Below are 16318 nucleotides of genomic sequence, written 5' to 3'. Positions count from 1 at the left end.
TCAGGAAGGAGGGACACTGATGAATCAATGAGAGATACAAGCCAGGAAGGAGGGACACTGATGAATCAATGAGAGATACAAGCCAGGAAGGAGGGACGTTGATGATTCAATGAGAGATACAAGCCAGGAAGGAGGGACACTGTCCAGCTGCACTGGGAAAAGCAGTTTGTTTGTTTGTTTTTAATGGGAAAGGGGTGAAGTCAGCATGAATTGAGTAACCATTTCCAGTGTTTTCCGGTGTTTATTGGCTATACACCGATTTCAATTTCTTTTTGTATCGGGGGTGTTTTATCAGGTTTTATCGACCGAAAATCAGAAGCCCTGCTTTCTCTTTGCTTTCCTCTAAGCTGCTCTGGCAGTGCAGTCGGGCGTCTGGCAAAAACTCACCTCCTACTCAACATCTCCAGATCTTGGTTGTGAAAGATTATTAGTGCCAGCCTTCTGGAAAAACAACACCGTCTCACACCTGATTGTGCACACGATCCCGTGCACAAGCAGACATGAACGCGACACAGAGGAAACCAGAATGTCTTTTCAATTGGACAGCACGCGCTTGCCTGCGGGTACCTGAACGGGCAGATGCAGCAACAGCATGCTTGTTCTACGTGTCACCTGGTAGCAGCACAAGAACAGCGAGCTGTGCATCTTTAACAAGGAGTCCCGAGCCTGGCAGGTGAGCTGGTCTTGACTGGGACAAGCAAAACCATCACTCTCCCTTTACATTCACGAAGCCATCCATTCTGGAGCTCCACTGGAACGGAGAGTCATGCACATCCCCGATTTACAGGAGAGCTTCAATTGTGAGTCTGTGGAGCAGCTTGCTTTGCCGTGCTCGGTGTTATTCAGTGATGTTATCAGTGGGGCTGGGTCATTAGGGCCAATTCATATGAAAGATAGGTGGCAGCCTTTCTCCTGCTCCCGCGATGTCATTTAGACATAATTACAGCCATGCATCTCAGGGCAGTCGACAGCTCGATAACAGCACAGAGCAAGATGTGAGCCTTCCTAGAGCTGCAACGCCTCCAGAAAGAAAAAGAAGAAAAACACAATGCAGTGTAATACTGAACGCAGCTCACACACACACACACACACACAATGCAGTGTAATACTGAATGCAGCTCACACACACACACACACACAATGCAGTGTAATACTGAATGCAGCTCACACACACACACAATGCAGTGTAATACTGAATGCATCTCACACACACACACACACACAATGCAGTGTAAAAGGTGTAAAAGGTTGTTTTGGCAATGTAATGTAAGATAAACATTAAATCTAATATTAAAGGGTTAACAGAAATTACAGCAAGGTAACCCCAACCATGTGACTTAGCTGCAGGAGATCTGGGAGGGGGGTCCAGATAGCTCACATTGGTCACTCTGTTCTCTGTAGCACAGGCCAGCACTCCGGAGCAGGACTGGGCGGTGGGGGTGAAAATGATTAAATCACGGGGCCAGAGTGCTAATGGGCCAGCAGCTGTCTGGATAATGAGGTACCTGGCAGGACAGGTACAGTAGAGACGTTTCTACTGGAATCTCAATATTGGACTTGGAACCCCTTCAAATGATGATTGCGGTCCTCATGGAAAATGAAAGGGTGATAGTGATGGTGTAAACCTGATGCATGTCGACAGCACCACAGAGATACTTCAAGAAAGAGCAGGACTGGAGCCCTGGGGTCCTGGCTAAGATTTAATGAACCCCTAAACACCAGTAATCCCTGCGGCACCTAAACAACCCAACAGTGTCCAGCCTCCTTTCCTCAGGACATTGTGCTGAGCTTGACACTGTGAGACCTAGAGAGGTATGAGAAAAACATAGCAAACCACGGGAAGCTCTGGGAAAAGCAGAAGAAAACAATGCAGCTTAAGCAGCTCAGGGGGACACTATATAATGTAACAAGCTTTACAGGTCCCACTGGATGCCCCAAAGTGGCCCAGAGGGGGGGGGGGGGTCTATTCCTGTTAAAATGCATTGAAGTCAGCAGATCCCTTAAGGCATCATCAATTCAATGAACATGTTAGCTAGAGAAATGAAACATGTATTTAATTAACAAAGCGGATGTGTTTGGATTACATGAAGAAGACGTTCAATTTTAATGCATTGTTTACAATGTGTATGTCTCACTTCAAAGGCAGAGCGCAGCTAGTCACACACAGCACCCTGAGCTCCTTCTCTCGGTTCTGTTCTGAAAGGCATTGCTCTCCGTTTAATACATGCTTATTGAAGAGAAGCTGCTGCTACACAACTGAAATCAATGCAGGGGTTAAAAAAGACCATGGGAAGTGTACAGAAAGCATGCGATTACATTCACGAAACCCTGATTCCACAACTACCCTTCCGTGTTACTCGCCTGGGGTTTGGATTGCTGTATGCAAGCAGATTAGATTGTGGGATTGAAAAGGAAAAGCTCGCTGTCACGCTGCATGCGCTCCGACAAGCCTTACACAGCCACGGCCTGGCGCTGCTCTTGTTAAACTACTCAACACTCATTTATTAACCACCTTATTGAAGTGACTGGGCTGGATGTCAGCTTTACCAGCGCAGCCCAGCTCCGCTCAGAACATGAATCAAGTCCAAACCAAACGGTCTGTGCAAGGTTCAGATATTCTGTTCATTAAGGAAACGGTCATACTCAAAACAAGTCCATGTTCCAATGCAGGCTATAGAACAATGCAGAGCTCTTTGTATAGGATAGCGAGCATTGCCAGTCAAGAAATGAACATCAGCTCCGTACTGTTTGGATCCATGTTGGCAAGCAGATGTGTAGTTATGAAAGAAACCGAGGTTTTACCAAGCATGCATTTTCATTAAATAATACAAACAGGATATCTGGAACTACTCTGGATTAAAGAAATCTCAGTTTACCTTGAACATTCATAGTCTGTATTTTCCTTTTTTTATGTATTGTGCAGTAATAACCGCAAAAGTCATCTTCAAAATGAAATGATAATCTTTTAAAAATTCATAACATATTTATCAAATATCAACTGCCAATTTCTTCCACTACAATATATGTATTGGATTTCACAATGAAAACAAAGCGAGTTAAGATGGATGGGGAGCCAACTTCTGTGGTTTTCTGCATCTTGTGTCATTCTACAGGCATGTGTCCTCTGAAAGAACACAGTGCAGAATGAGAAAACAGAAATCCAAAGTCACACAGCGAATAAAGAAGCAGAGAGGAGACTCCATTAAGACCTACAGTACACCCAGATCTTCACACTCCAATAAAAACACAAGGACCATGCAAGACCACAATGCAGGTTTAAAGCAACAGCTGTGATAGAATGATACACGCATTGGGGAGCATGTGAAGCACAAAGAATGGAAGAAGGGTTCTGCTATGATGATGCAAGGATCACACAAGGAATTAGCTAGATTTGAACTCTGAACCAGTAGCAGGTGTGGCTGGTTTGCTAATACGGAGATGCTGGATGAGTGTAAGATATGCATGAAGTCCCTTCCTATCCTTGTATCATCCACGCATAGTTCTTCTTTCAACTCTGCATGTCTCAGAAGTGTGTATACTGTAGAAAACAGCACTCGTATCACACCTGCCCTCCAGGTAAGAACCCATTTCAAATGAATAAACACGTGTTTAAAAGGGGAACACAAACCAGCCCTCCAGTGGGGTTGCATTGCTCAGAGGAAACGGCGGCTCAGGTCACCCTCAGAGGAACCGTTTTGTTTTGTTTGTTTATTTTTGAATGAAGTGCGTTCCCCTTGCCAGACACAAAGAGATTATTCACTCCACTGTCCGCCCCTGCACTCTCTCCGGCCAGGAAGAGCTGCTGACAGGCAACGCCACGGGGACAGGAAACAGAAAGTACCGGCGCCGCCCGGCCAGGGAGGAGGTCTCGCAGCAGGGCAGGAAGCAGGCCAGGCCAGCTGTCACTCATTAAAGGAGCAGGGTGCAGCCAGCCGAGGCTTCTCTTTCTAAGGGCTGAATAGCATTCTGTTTTCGAACTTGTATCATGCTCTCAATGGCATAATCAAGTTGATTTTCCCTTCAAAATTATTTTTCTTGATTCTTCCATTGTTTTCAGATGTTTAACCATTATGATTTCTTAGAAGTGGTGAAGGACTGAGCAGCCCCAGTAACAGTGTCAGCATTGCTTCTGAATTTCCATACAACAGCAGCAGCCTTGGACTAACGAGATCAGCCCCCCCAACCCCAACCCCAACTCCAGCCCCAACCCCAACCCCAAAACCTGGATGGTCAGGAGTGGAGAATGAGCCAGCAATCTTTTAACAATGCTGTAATAAAACTGTCCACCAGCAGAGAGCAGACTTCACACAGTTTAGCTGTGTCAGAACAGCAACAATAAGAATTACACTGCGTCCTACCCTCCTGCTTATATATTAAAGAGTAATGGACCTTCGTGCCAAACTGCATATTAAGGGACATTTATGTTCAAAAAAGGTACTTTAAAACCCCAAAAAAAAATGATATTATATATATATATATATATATATATATATATATATATATATATATATATATATATATATATATATATATGTGTGTGTGTTTTAGATAATCCCCACAAAAGCAATACTACATTGAGATGCTTTTCTGTAAATTACATTCACCGTGGGAAGACAGAGAATTTGCAATGCCACAGCCTCCTCTAGTGGTTAAACAAAGCATTGCATTGGTTTTTTGTATTACTAGGCAAACTGGAAATTCCTTTTCCTGACTGTGCTTTCTAGCTTTCCCTGGAAGCTCTGCTGCACTGCTGTCTGCACGAGGCAGTGTGGGTCTGTCGCAGCCCCAATAGGAAGTGCCTTGTTTTTGCAATGGTACTAGATTGATTTCCTCTAACAGTAACAATGCTTAATGAGATGTGGAAACCCCCAGCTTCCTGCCCTTGAAAGCAGGGATCCCGAGCTCACCTCAAAGACCCAGCGCTTTCCTGCACCCCTCCTCCAATCAGAACACTCGTATCTCCACCCCAGTCATGCCCAGTGGAACAGATGCATGGGGAGTTTCATACAAGCAGTTCAAGATTGGAAACTATAATGCATTCCTCCAATCCCAGGTCCAATGATCACTCAACTCTCACTTGTGCTCCACTTCCTGACTTGTTACTCCATTGAAAACTCTGCAGCTCAGCTCACTGCCCTGCTTGTGAAATGTGTTCGTCACTGTTTACAGTAAGAGCAGCTTCATTAATGATGGGAGCTGCCTTTTCCCTGCGGGCCTTAATGGCTGTTTAGAGTAATCATGCTTTCATTTGATATACCACTGGATCTCAGACCCCTGGTTAGCACTAATTTGGAACGAGCTTATCTAAAGTGAGGGTTGCTGTTCCTATGCTGTTCCTATGCTGTGCATGGTTGCTGTTCCTCTGCTGTTCCTATGCTGTGCACGGCTGCTATTCCTCTGCTGTTCCTATGCTGTGCACGGCTGCTATTCCTCTGCTGTTCCTATGCTGTGCACGGCTGCTATTCCTCTGCTGTTCCTATGCTGTGCATGGTTGCTGTTCCTCTGCTGTTCCAATGCTGTGCACGGTGGCTGTTCCTATGCTGTTCCTATGCTGTGCACGGCTGCTATTCCTCTGCTGTTCCTATGCTGTGCACGGCTGCTATTCCTCTGCTGTTCCTATGCTGTGCACGGCTGCTATTCCTCTGCTGTTCCTATGCTGTGCACGGTGGCTGTTCCTATGCTGTTCCTATGCTGTGCACGGCTGCTATTCCTCTGCTGTTCCTATGCTGTGCATGGTTGCTGTTCCTATGCTTGCACGGCTGCTATTCCTCTGCTGTTCCTATGCTGTGCATGGTTGCTGTTCCTCTGCTGTTCCAATGCTGTGCACGGTGGCTGTTCCTATGCTGTTCCTATGCTGTGCACGGCTGCTATTCCTCTGCTGTTCCTATGCTGTGCACGGCTGCTATTCCTCTGCTGTTCCTATGCTGTGCACGGCTGCTATTCCTCTGCTGTTCCTATGCTGTGCACGGTGGCTGTTCCTATGCTGTTCCTATGCTGTGCACGGCTGCTATTCCTCTGCTGTTCCTATGCTGTGCATGGTTGCTGTTCCTATGCTTGCACGGCTGCTATTCCTCTGCTGTTCCTATGCTGTGCATGGTTGCTGTTCCTCTGCTGTTCCTATGCTGTGCACGGCTGCTATTCCTCTGCTGTTCCTATGCTGTGCACGGCTGCTATTCCTCTGCTGTTCCTATGCTGTGCACGGCTGCTATTCCTCTGCTGTTCCTATGCTGTGCATGGTTGCTGTTCCTCTGCTGTTCCAATGCTGTGCATGGTTGCTGTTCCAATGCTGTGCACAGTTGCTGTTCCTATGCTGTGCACAGTTGCTGTTCCTATGCTGTGCACGGCTGCTATTCCTCTGCTGTTCCTATGCTGTGCACGGTTGCTATTCCTCTGCTGTTCCTCTGCTGTTCCTATGGTTGCTGTTCCTGTGCTGTGCACGGTGGCTGTACGGAGGGTCACTCACTTCGACACCTGGCGCAGCGGCTCTTGTCGTACTCCAGCAGCTCCGCAGACCGGCTGAGCGCTGTCCTCCTGAAACTGGTCTCCTCCCGCAAGCGTGCTGCTTCTTCTTTGGCGTATACCCCCAGCTCCTGGGTATATCTGCCATACATCTGCGGATGAGAAGCACAGAGCACCGTCAAACACAAAGAGACGAGCAGCACTGGGGAAGCTGCGCCTCACCCCCCTCACAAATCTGCACTCCTGGGAGCTTTCTGATTTTGCCATTGGATCAGTCAAGTGGGGACTTTAACCTTAAATAGGCGAACGAGTTTCTGATCTCTTACTAATTACTGTCCCATTTAAAAAATGGCTCGAGTCACTGGTTACTCGAAAAAGGTGACAATAGTGTTGTAAGACTAACATTTCTACTGGCATTACAGAGAGGGCATACAGAATGGTGTTGTAAGCTGGTTACCAGCCTGTGTCTACACTCCAATCAAAGAGCATTGTTCTGTCACTCCTACACAGGACAGCACTGCTTTCAAAAGCCAGACCACAAACAGGGTCTCCGCTGGCTCCGTCAGAGCCACGCTGTGTTAACGGGGTCTCCGCTGGCTCCGTCAGAGCCACGCTGTGTTAACGGGGTCTCCGCTGGCTCCGTCAGAGCCGCGCGGCGTTAAAACGGAGCCAGTGTTTTTTTTTGTTTTTTTTATCAATGCTTAAAGATCTTGAGACCAAATACAATTTAAAAAAATAAATAATTTAAAAAATGCAGTAGATTGTGCAATGCTACACTGTAGCCCAGAGATGTGTTCTGCTGACAGGGCGATATTCTGCAGGACAAGATTACTCATGAGTCTGTGGGAGTAAAGAGCCTAGGCACACTGACACATCACGCAGACTGCAAACTGATCAATAAGCAGGGGAAGGGGTCCATAAACCCCAGACTGCACCTGTAAGACACCTGGGGGGGGGGGGGCAGACTCCAGGGGGTTCAGTAGGTTCAATACAATGTGCAAGTTCAGTTGAACTGCAGCACCCGAGTAACGAACACCTAGAAAGAGTGCCGTTAGACTGCAGTGAAGTCTCACTTACATCCAACCATCCACACGTACTGTATATAGTGTTGGACACAGCCAAAACACTACCAGCTTACAGGCAGCATGCACTTTATTCGGAGCAACTGCATCACAACTGGGACCATCAATATCCCCAGTATGCGCTGAAGCATCAGGGAATGACATCAGGGACCCGACACCCTCCAATCCACCCCCTTCCACATCCACACCCTGGATAATAAAGTACAAACTGGGTCATTCAGCTCAGCAGGGCTCCGGGTTCTTGAGCCCTAACGTCTCAGCGTGGCACGCTGGGAAAGTCAGTCCCACGTTGGTTCCATTCCTCAAGCCTGGGAGGGAGTCAGGACAGAATCAGGCCGTTGTAAAGTATGGTTACAGTAAATCAGCAATAACCTGCTTCCAGCCTCCTTTCACCCCCACTGTGTGACAGAGGCCTGAACTATTACACCTCCAAGACTGCCAACAAGAGCAGGCCTCAAACTGAATACCAACTACCGCTGCTCTCTCAAGGGTTACCTGGCAACCACACAGACCTGCCTCCCTTACTGACAAAGCTGAAAAACAAGCCCAAAGAAAACAGACACTATGGTTAGAAATATGAATAATTCCAGGCTCGGAATGGGTCTTTCTGTTTTCAAACCCAGTGTGATGTATCGTGGGCTCAGCAGTAAGGGGAGCTTGTTTTAAATAGAGCTGGAACAGGCCCACTGTATAGAACAAGTCTCTTTGAGAAACAGCTCCCAGTTCTGCCAGGGCAGTGGTTCCCAAAGCGGTCCTGAGGACCCTGTGTCTGCTGGTTTTCAATCCACCTGAGCTCTCAATTACTTAAAGAGACCCTTAATTGAACTGCTAATTTGCTTAATTAGACCTTTGTAATTGCTTTCAGCTCTTAACAGTTGCATATTCCAAGTTAGCTAGAACAATTAATAAAGTAACTTGAACTCTGCAACTGTTAAAGAAAGTTATGAAATGCAGGAAAGCCTTTGCCTTCAGACATTTCAGGGACACATCTTAAAGGACAGCCGATTATATCTTTCTGCAGGAGAAATCCGTTACAGTATATAAAGATCAATGGAATCATAGATTTAAAACTTCAAAAGGAAATGTCTCAACCCAGTTTAGACTTCACTATATAGCAAATGGATGTCTGTGCTTTCGCAGGAAAGATTAGGCGCCAAGAGGTTAGCAAACAGCAGCAAAGTTGAACAGAGATGCCAGTCTGTTAAAAACAGACTTTTCTTTATTGCAGTTTATTCAGCGCTCTGAAATAGAGCAGAACAATTGTTCTTCAATGGCCCAGTGTTTCTGCGACTCTAGACGGCTCCACCCCAGCTTCACCCACTGGGATTCAAAAGCATGAGACAGTCAGGAGCCGATAGCAGCAGCTGGGGTGCAAAAAGAAAAGAAAAACCTATTCCTTGAAAAGGTGTAGGAGAACACAGAACAACCATACGCATAACACTGCAGTATAACACTGCAGCATTCTGACAAGACTCACAACACTGCAGCATTCTGACAAGACTCGGCATAACACTGCAGCATTCCGACAAGACTCGGCATAACACTGCAGCATTCTGACAAGACTCATAACACTGCAGCATTCTGACAAGACTCATAACACTGCAGCATTCTGGCAAGACTCATAACACTGCAGCATTCCGACAAGACTCATAACACTGCAGCATTCTGACAAGACTCATAACACTGCAGCATTCCGACAAGACTCATAACACTGCAGCATTCTGACAAGACTCATAACACTGCAGCATTCCGACAAGACTCATAACACTGCAGCATTCTGACAAGACTCATAACACTGCAGCATTCCGACAAGACTCATAACACTGCAGCATTCTGACAAGACTCATAACACTGCAGCATTCTGACAAGACTCATAACACTGCAGCATTCTGACAAGACTCATAACAGCATTCCGACAAGACTCATAACACTGCAGCATTCTGACAAGACTCATAACACTGCAGCATTCCGACAAGACTCATAACACTGCAGCATTCTGACAAGACTCATAACACTGCAGCATTCCGACAAGACTCATAACACTGCAGCATTCTGACAAGACTCATAACACTGCAGCATTCTGACAAGACTCATAACACTGCAGCATTCTGACAAGACTCATAACACTGCAGCATTCTGACAAGACTCATAACACTGCAGCATTCTGACAAGACTCGGCATAACACTGCAGCATTCTGACAAGACTCGGCATAACACTGCAGCATTCCAACAAGACTCATAACACTGCAGCATTCCGACAAGACTCATAACACTGCAGCATTCTGACAAGACTCATAACACTGCAGCATTCCGACAAGACTCATAACACTGCAGCATTCTGACAAGACTCATAACACTGCAGCATTCTGACAAGACTCATAACACTGCAGCATTCTGACAAGACTCATAACACTGCAGCATTCCGACAAGACTCGGCATAACACTGCAGCATTCTGACAAGACTCATAACACTGCAGCATTCTGACAAGACTCATAACACTGCAGCATTCTGACAAGACTCATAACACTGCAGCATTCCGACAAGACTCGGCATAACACTGCAGCATTCTGACAAGACTCATAACACTGCAGCATTCTGACAAGACTCATAACACTGCAGCATTCCGACAAGACTCATAACACTGCAGCATTCCGACAAGACTCATAACACTGCAGCATTCTGACAAGACTCGGCATAACACTGCAGCATTCCGACAAGACTCATAACACTGCAGCATTCTGACAAGACTCATAACACTGCAGCATTCTGACAAGACTCATAACACTGCAGCATTCTGACAAGACTCATAACACTGCAGCATTCCGACAAGACTCATAACACTGCAGCATTCCGACAAGACTCATAACACTGCAGCATGCTGACAAGACTCGGTATAACACTGCAGCATTCCGACAAGACTCAGCATAACACTGCAGCATTCTGACAAGACTCATAACACTGCAGCATTCTGACAAGACTCATAACACTGCAGCATTCTGACAAGACTCATAACACTGCAGCATTCTGACAAGACTCATAACACTGCAGCATTCTGACAAGACTCATAACACTGCAGCATTCTGACAAGACTCATAACACTGCAGCATTCTGACAAGACTCATAACACTGCAGCATTCCGACAAGACTCATAACACTGCAGCATTCTGACAAGACTCGGTATAACACTGCAGCATTCCGACAAGACTCATAACACTGCAGCATTCTGACAAGACTCATAACACTGCAGCATTCTGACAAGACTCATAACACTGCAGCATTCTGACAAGACTCATAACACTGCAGCATTCTGACAAGACTCATAACACTGCAGCATTCCGACAAGACTCATAACACTGCAGCATTCCGACAAGACTCATAACACTGCAGCATTCTGACAAGACTCATAACACTGCAGCATTCTGACAAGACTCATAACACTGCAGCATTCTGACAAGACTCATAACACTGCAGCATTCTGACAAGACTCATAACACTGCAGCATTCTGACAAGACTCAGTGAGGATCTTTTCATTCTCTTGTTTTCCACACTTGGATTTCCACATTGACTTGGTGGGAAGACTCATTATCCAGCACCCCCACAGTACTACTCTCTCGTTCTACTGCGACTCCAGGAAGCTGTCTGGGGTCAGGTGGGATCCCAATGCCAGCACAGCGGGACTCGGGAGACGGGGAGAGAAAAGCAGGCACTTCCATGAAGCATGTCGTGTTGTGGCAGAATACGTGGTCTGCACACAAGACAAAGTGAGAAAGCAGGTACAAAAAAAAAAGAGATGAATATATTGGGAGTGTAGAGCAGTGGAAGCTTTAGAAAGGCTGCATCCCCAGGTTTGGATGCTGATGTTTTCATTGTTCTGTTCCATTAAGAAAGACTACATTTTTCCCGAAGTGGACTGTGAATGGGATCCCAGTCGCTGAGTTGTTTTTGTTTTTTGTTTTTTAAGATTAAACAACTACAACACAAACAAAAGACCCTCAGGCTTCCTTCCTAGAGTCAATTAGCGGGTTACGTGTTGCCTCAAATTTTATTTCCTACATGTTCATTTCTAATTGAGCATGAAATATTGTTCTTGTATGGAGAGAGAAAAAAAAAACACACACACACACACACACACACACACACACACACACACACACACACACAGCAGCCGGGACAAAACAGCAAGCGCCCCACTGAGAGCACTCCCCCCAGGGCAGGGGGTCTCAGACTGGAGGCCTCAGTCTCTGGAGACCGCAAGGAACTAAACAGCCAGCACAGCACATTGTGCAGAGCAGAGACAACAAATCATGAATGGATGGATGGCTTCTGAGAGGAAACAAAAACAAATAGGAGGTTTAACCCTTTTTCTATTAGAAACTGGGAGTGAAAGTGGGGAGTGTGGAATGGTGTACAGTACAAAGTACAGGTGTAGTTTCATTGATCGAAACCATAACGTTGTATCTAAGACATGCATGCATATCCATTCACAATAATGAGCTGCCCACTTTGCACCTGTGCTGTGTGATCTGCACGAGACAGACATGGTGGTCAATGACGTCTGTGTTCAAACTCAATACCACGTTTAAAACTGAATGGGTCTCAGGTTCCCTAGATTTATCTGGAAATATATTACATATTTCCTCAACATTATCCCCATATGTTACGCCAGGTCCTGTTTCTGCTGTAAGGACTGTGGGTGCGTAGATATTTTACATGTGCACAGGCCCCCGGTCATTATATTGATAAGAAGAAAACCATTCAAAACCTTAGCAAACGCTCTGGGTGTCAAGCTTAGTGCAAACAGAGATCAGCAGTTAAGATTGCAGATATCTTAATAGAACTCTTTCTTCTTTTGGCTTAACAGTGTTTGTTTTATATTGTTTGTTTTTTTTACAGTACATTGCCTAATTGTACAATAACAGGAATTAAAGTCTTTGATAAATAATTCACTTCAGATACACCGTTGCCTAACAGGCTAAGGAATGTGATTTCTTTACTGCTCAGATAACACACTTTGACCAAAGTTTCACAAGCTGATAAATTTAATTGCCCTTCTTCTGCATTCAGTTAACGATTCAAACAGAGTCGCTCTGTTTAGGACCTTTTCATTACAGTGCACTTTGAAAACAGGTCTAAACACATAGAATCCCCTCCAGCACAAGGTCAGGGCAGTCATTAGTACACTGTGGACTATGCCTCCCTGTATCACACTACGGGGATACCCGACACACACAAAACCAGCTCACTGAACTACCATTGTAATGCTGAAGACACCATGCTGAGGAGATTAGAAATGCAACACGACACAGACAAGGATTTCAAAAACAAAACATCTTTACTTATGTTAGTCACAACTGTGAATAATTGTGTTACCCTACACCTGTGAATGGACTGGAACCAAGTGGAGTTCATAAAACCCCTCAAACATCTGGCCAGCCAGGAAGCAAATGAAATAAAAACACAACAGCACGCCCACAAGTCACTTCAGTGGCTCTCTTACAATTTTAGCAAAAAGGCGAATTTAGAAAAACACGTCCTATCTTGTTCAACATGGGTATTTTTTTTTTTTTAAATTAACCACTAGGAACAATTACATATGCTCCAAGAGTTCAGTATCCACACACACACACACACACACACACACACACACACACGTGGGTTTATGTATGTATGCAAATGAGCAACTTCAAGTTCCTGATATGTTCCATCCAAAACCCCAGCGAGTCACGTATCAACACTGTACTATACTGTTCCGCACACGTCTCAACAGTGTACTGTACTGTACAACACCTTGCCTTTCCAGTTCTATAAAAACAAAATGAGATTCCAGGGATTAGTGTTCCGGCACAGAGCTGCAAGACTGCGGTCGACCTGCATCTTATTGAATGGTAGAATTGTTTCTCCAGTTTTCTTAAATTGCAGTTCCAATGTCCTTATGGATGAGAAATGAAACAACGTGCACGGTTTTATACACAGGACAAATGTAAACAGAACGCTTACCACAATAAGACAATCCATCACAATGCAATACAATATAATACAATACAATACAATACAATACAATACAACACAACACAACACAACACCAGAACTAAAGTCAATATTTATTACCAAGCACTGGCTGCCAAGATCTGTAATCTTTGATCGGAAGTACAATTATCACGTCAAGTCACTCGAGAGGAACAGGAGCAGAAGGGATTTTCTGCTTGAGGTTTGTTCACAGTTTTATTTGCTGCTTTTTTTATTGTATTAAATCTTTATTTTCAATAAAAATACAATCCTGCTCTGGTATCGGGGAGTGAAGCAGGCATGTTATTGTATATCGTTTGGACTCCCAGCACAGTGTACTGTATATTCCAATACAGACGACTGCGTGGAAATAACCAGGACACTAATGAACCCTATTTCATCTCTTTAAGAGTTACTTAACTCTAGACCTACAGTATATTACTATTGCCCCAAGAAGTGACTGGGGACTCCACAGGTTTATGGGAGCTTGAAGAGATGGCAAACAATGAGCACGCACCAGGAGAGGAGCTCTGAGCATGAACAGTTTGGGATGTGGTGAATCTTTCAGCCTGGACAAATGAGGGTTTATACAACACCCGGGGGCAGATTCCACACAAGGAACACCAAACGAAGGTTCAAATTCCTGGGAATCGCTTCCCAACATCCCTATTCCCGGTCAGCTCCCTACAACCCACCTAGAAGAGCCATAAAGCATATGTAGAATGGACCTGTCCGTTCTCTCAAGCACATCAGCCTCAGAAGCCTCCACTGACCTTTAGCTGCAACTCCAAACACTGCACAACCATTATTGCAACAACCGCGATTCACAAGCCAGCTGCAGTAAAATGGAACCTTGCTTACAAATCTGCATTTGACCTCATCACCATCACAAGCCATAATTGATCAGTAAAACATTTGTACTCTTTCATGCTCTTGTCAAGAAAGGCATTCAAAAAACAAGCCTGCTGCTGTTGTTGCACAATACGAGAAGAACGAGCTACACATGGGAAAAGTACAGCCTCCAAACTCCCACATCTCCACCCAATACAAGAACGGTGTGACTTGGTACAATGATCAGGTGAGACTGCAGGACCGTGAGACTGGCGTCTAAGACCACGACACCGCAGCTTCACTCCCTCACTGTTCTAGTATACATCAGAGCAACAACTGAAGGGTCCCCCTCTTTCACTAGACACTTCCAGGCAGGCATCCCCCGAGCCAGGCTCTGGAAGCTCTGCTCTCACACAATGGAAAGTCACCAGTCTGCCTGTCCCCTATAGTTATAGGGAGTCGGATCTGGGGTGTTTAAGAGCCTCTGACTTCACGTCTCCATAAATCAAGCCTAACCCATTCGAGGATGTATTTATTGTAGTCATGCATTCTACTCTTAGCTGTAACCACCTGGTCTCCCCAGACAAAGCCAGAGCATTTCAATGCACTTTTCCATTCATTCCGAATGCATCAGACCACCACACCTCCCCTCAAATGCTTACCACTGATCTACTTTCCACAGTCGTATTCCTCTCGATTTGAGCTCTAGCTGTTATTTTTATATTAACTTCTTAATATTGAAAGTATAGACAAAAGCAATCTTCTGCATAATGATAATGGGAAAAAAACCCACACAAGAGGATTGTATTAGAATCATGTAACAGTAATGTTAAAGATGATTTACAATAGGTTTATATGCCCAATTACCTCCCGCCTCTTACATTCTGTCGTCTTTTCTAGCACATACGGGACAGGTTCAACTGCATATTAACTTCTGAATGAGATAAATGATCTCTGAAAGCAGTATGCATTCTCACACTGGGAGCAGAAACACTGTATTAATGTTCTTCCCCGTAGCGCCAGAACCCTGCTCTCTTTTCAGTGCCGCACACAGTGTTGCTTCAGCAGCTCTTGATGCAGTAACGTGATGAATGTGGATTGAATACTCTTGACCTCGCCACTTTGTTTTTTTATTCCTCACCAGCTCATCAGCAGAGGACCACATCAAGGGTATTGGTGGAAGGTAGATTGAGCTGCCACAGCCATCGGGTCTACTCTTCAAAGGATATTTCTAGAGACCCGAGGGCTGCAAAGGCACTGTACAGTACTGTACAGGGCTGTAGCAACCCCCAGGCTGTATATACAGTAACGACTCGGCAGCGTTTCAGTGCGTTTAATTGGGCACTGCTGCTCTGAGTGGCTGGGATATACAAGATATGCAGGTATCAGCTAAAGGAGCAGCAGCAGGAGGGGGCTGGCTAGCCTGCAGAACTCCTGGAACTTCCTGTGGTGTGCAAGGTATGTTTGTATTTGGACTAGTTTAAATTGTAATAATAAAATACCTTATCTGAATTCAAGTTATGTAGAACCCACCTTGATCAAAATAATCAGACTAGACAACATTTCTAGTGAATACAAAGACGCTCTTATTTTTTATCTTATTTTATTTATGGTTATTTTGGGCGGTGCCTGAGTCCACATGGAGTATTTCCCATTGGTTGTTCTTGTTCCGATGCAGCCCCTTGTTCTCCATTGGTCAGCTATTCCACCCCCTGTCGGCTGGATTTATGAGATGGACTGTTTTCTGTCTTAGGTGTCAAAGCACCCAGAACTGCCTGGAGTCATTCAGCGATCGGGAAGAAAAGCCATTTGTCCTGCAATGGGTGAAAGTGCTCTGCAGTAGAAATCTCATGGCCATCCCAGTATACGGTGTGCTGAATAATTCTTAACACCACTGAAGAATGTATTCTGCTGTTAGTATTTAAAATGGTAGCAGGC

General features: G+C 45.2%; 1 protein-coding gene across 4 annotated transcripts in view; it reads right to left on the bottom strand.

Moving 5' to 3' along the window:
- LOC117423348 (chloride channel protein 2-like) overlaps window positions 1-16318 on the bottom strand; it is a 112795-nt gene that overhangs the window by 71000 nt on the left and 25477 nt on the right. For all 4 annotated transcript variants that reach the window (XM_058990452.1, XM_034038966.3, XM_058990453.1 and 1 more), the window contains exon 2: window positions 6464-6611. In XM_058990452.1, coding sequence (XP_058846435.1) covers window positions 6464-6611 — 148 coding nt within the window. The remainder of the gene's footprint in view (window positions 1-6463; window positions 6612-16318) is intronic.

The sequence above is a fragment of the Acipenser ruthenus genome, chromosome 17 (assembly GCF_902713425.1).
Source record: "Acipenser ruthenus chromosome 17, fAciRut3.2 maternal haplotype, whole genome shotgun sequence".
Lineage (NCBI taxonomy): Eukaryota > Metazoa > Chordata > Actinopteri > Acipenseriformes > Acipenseridae > Acipenser > Acipenser ruthenus.
The sequence above is the reverse complement of the archived record's forward strand: the minus strand, read 5'-3'. Positions and strand labels throughout refer to the sequence as shown.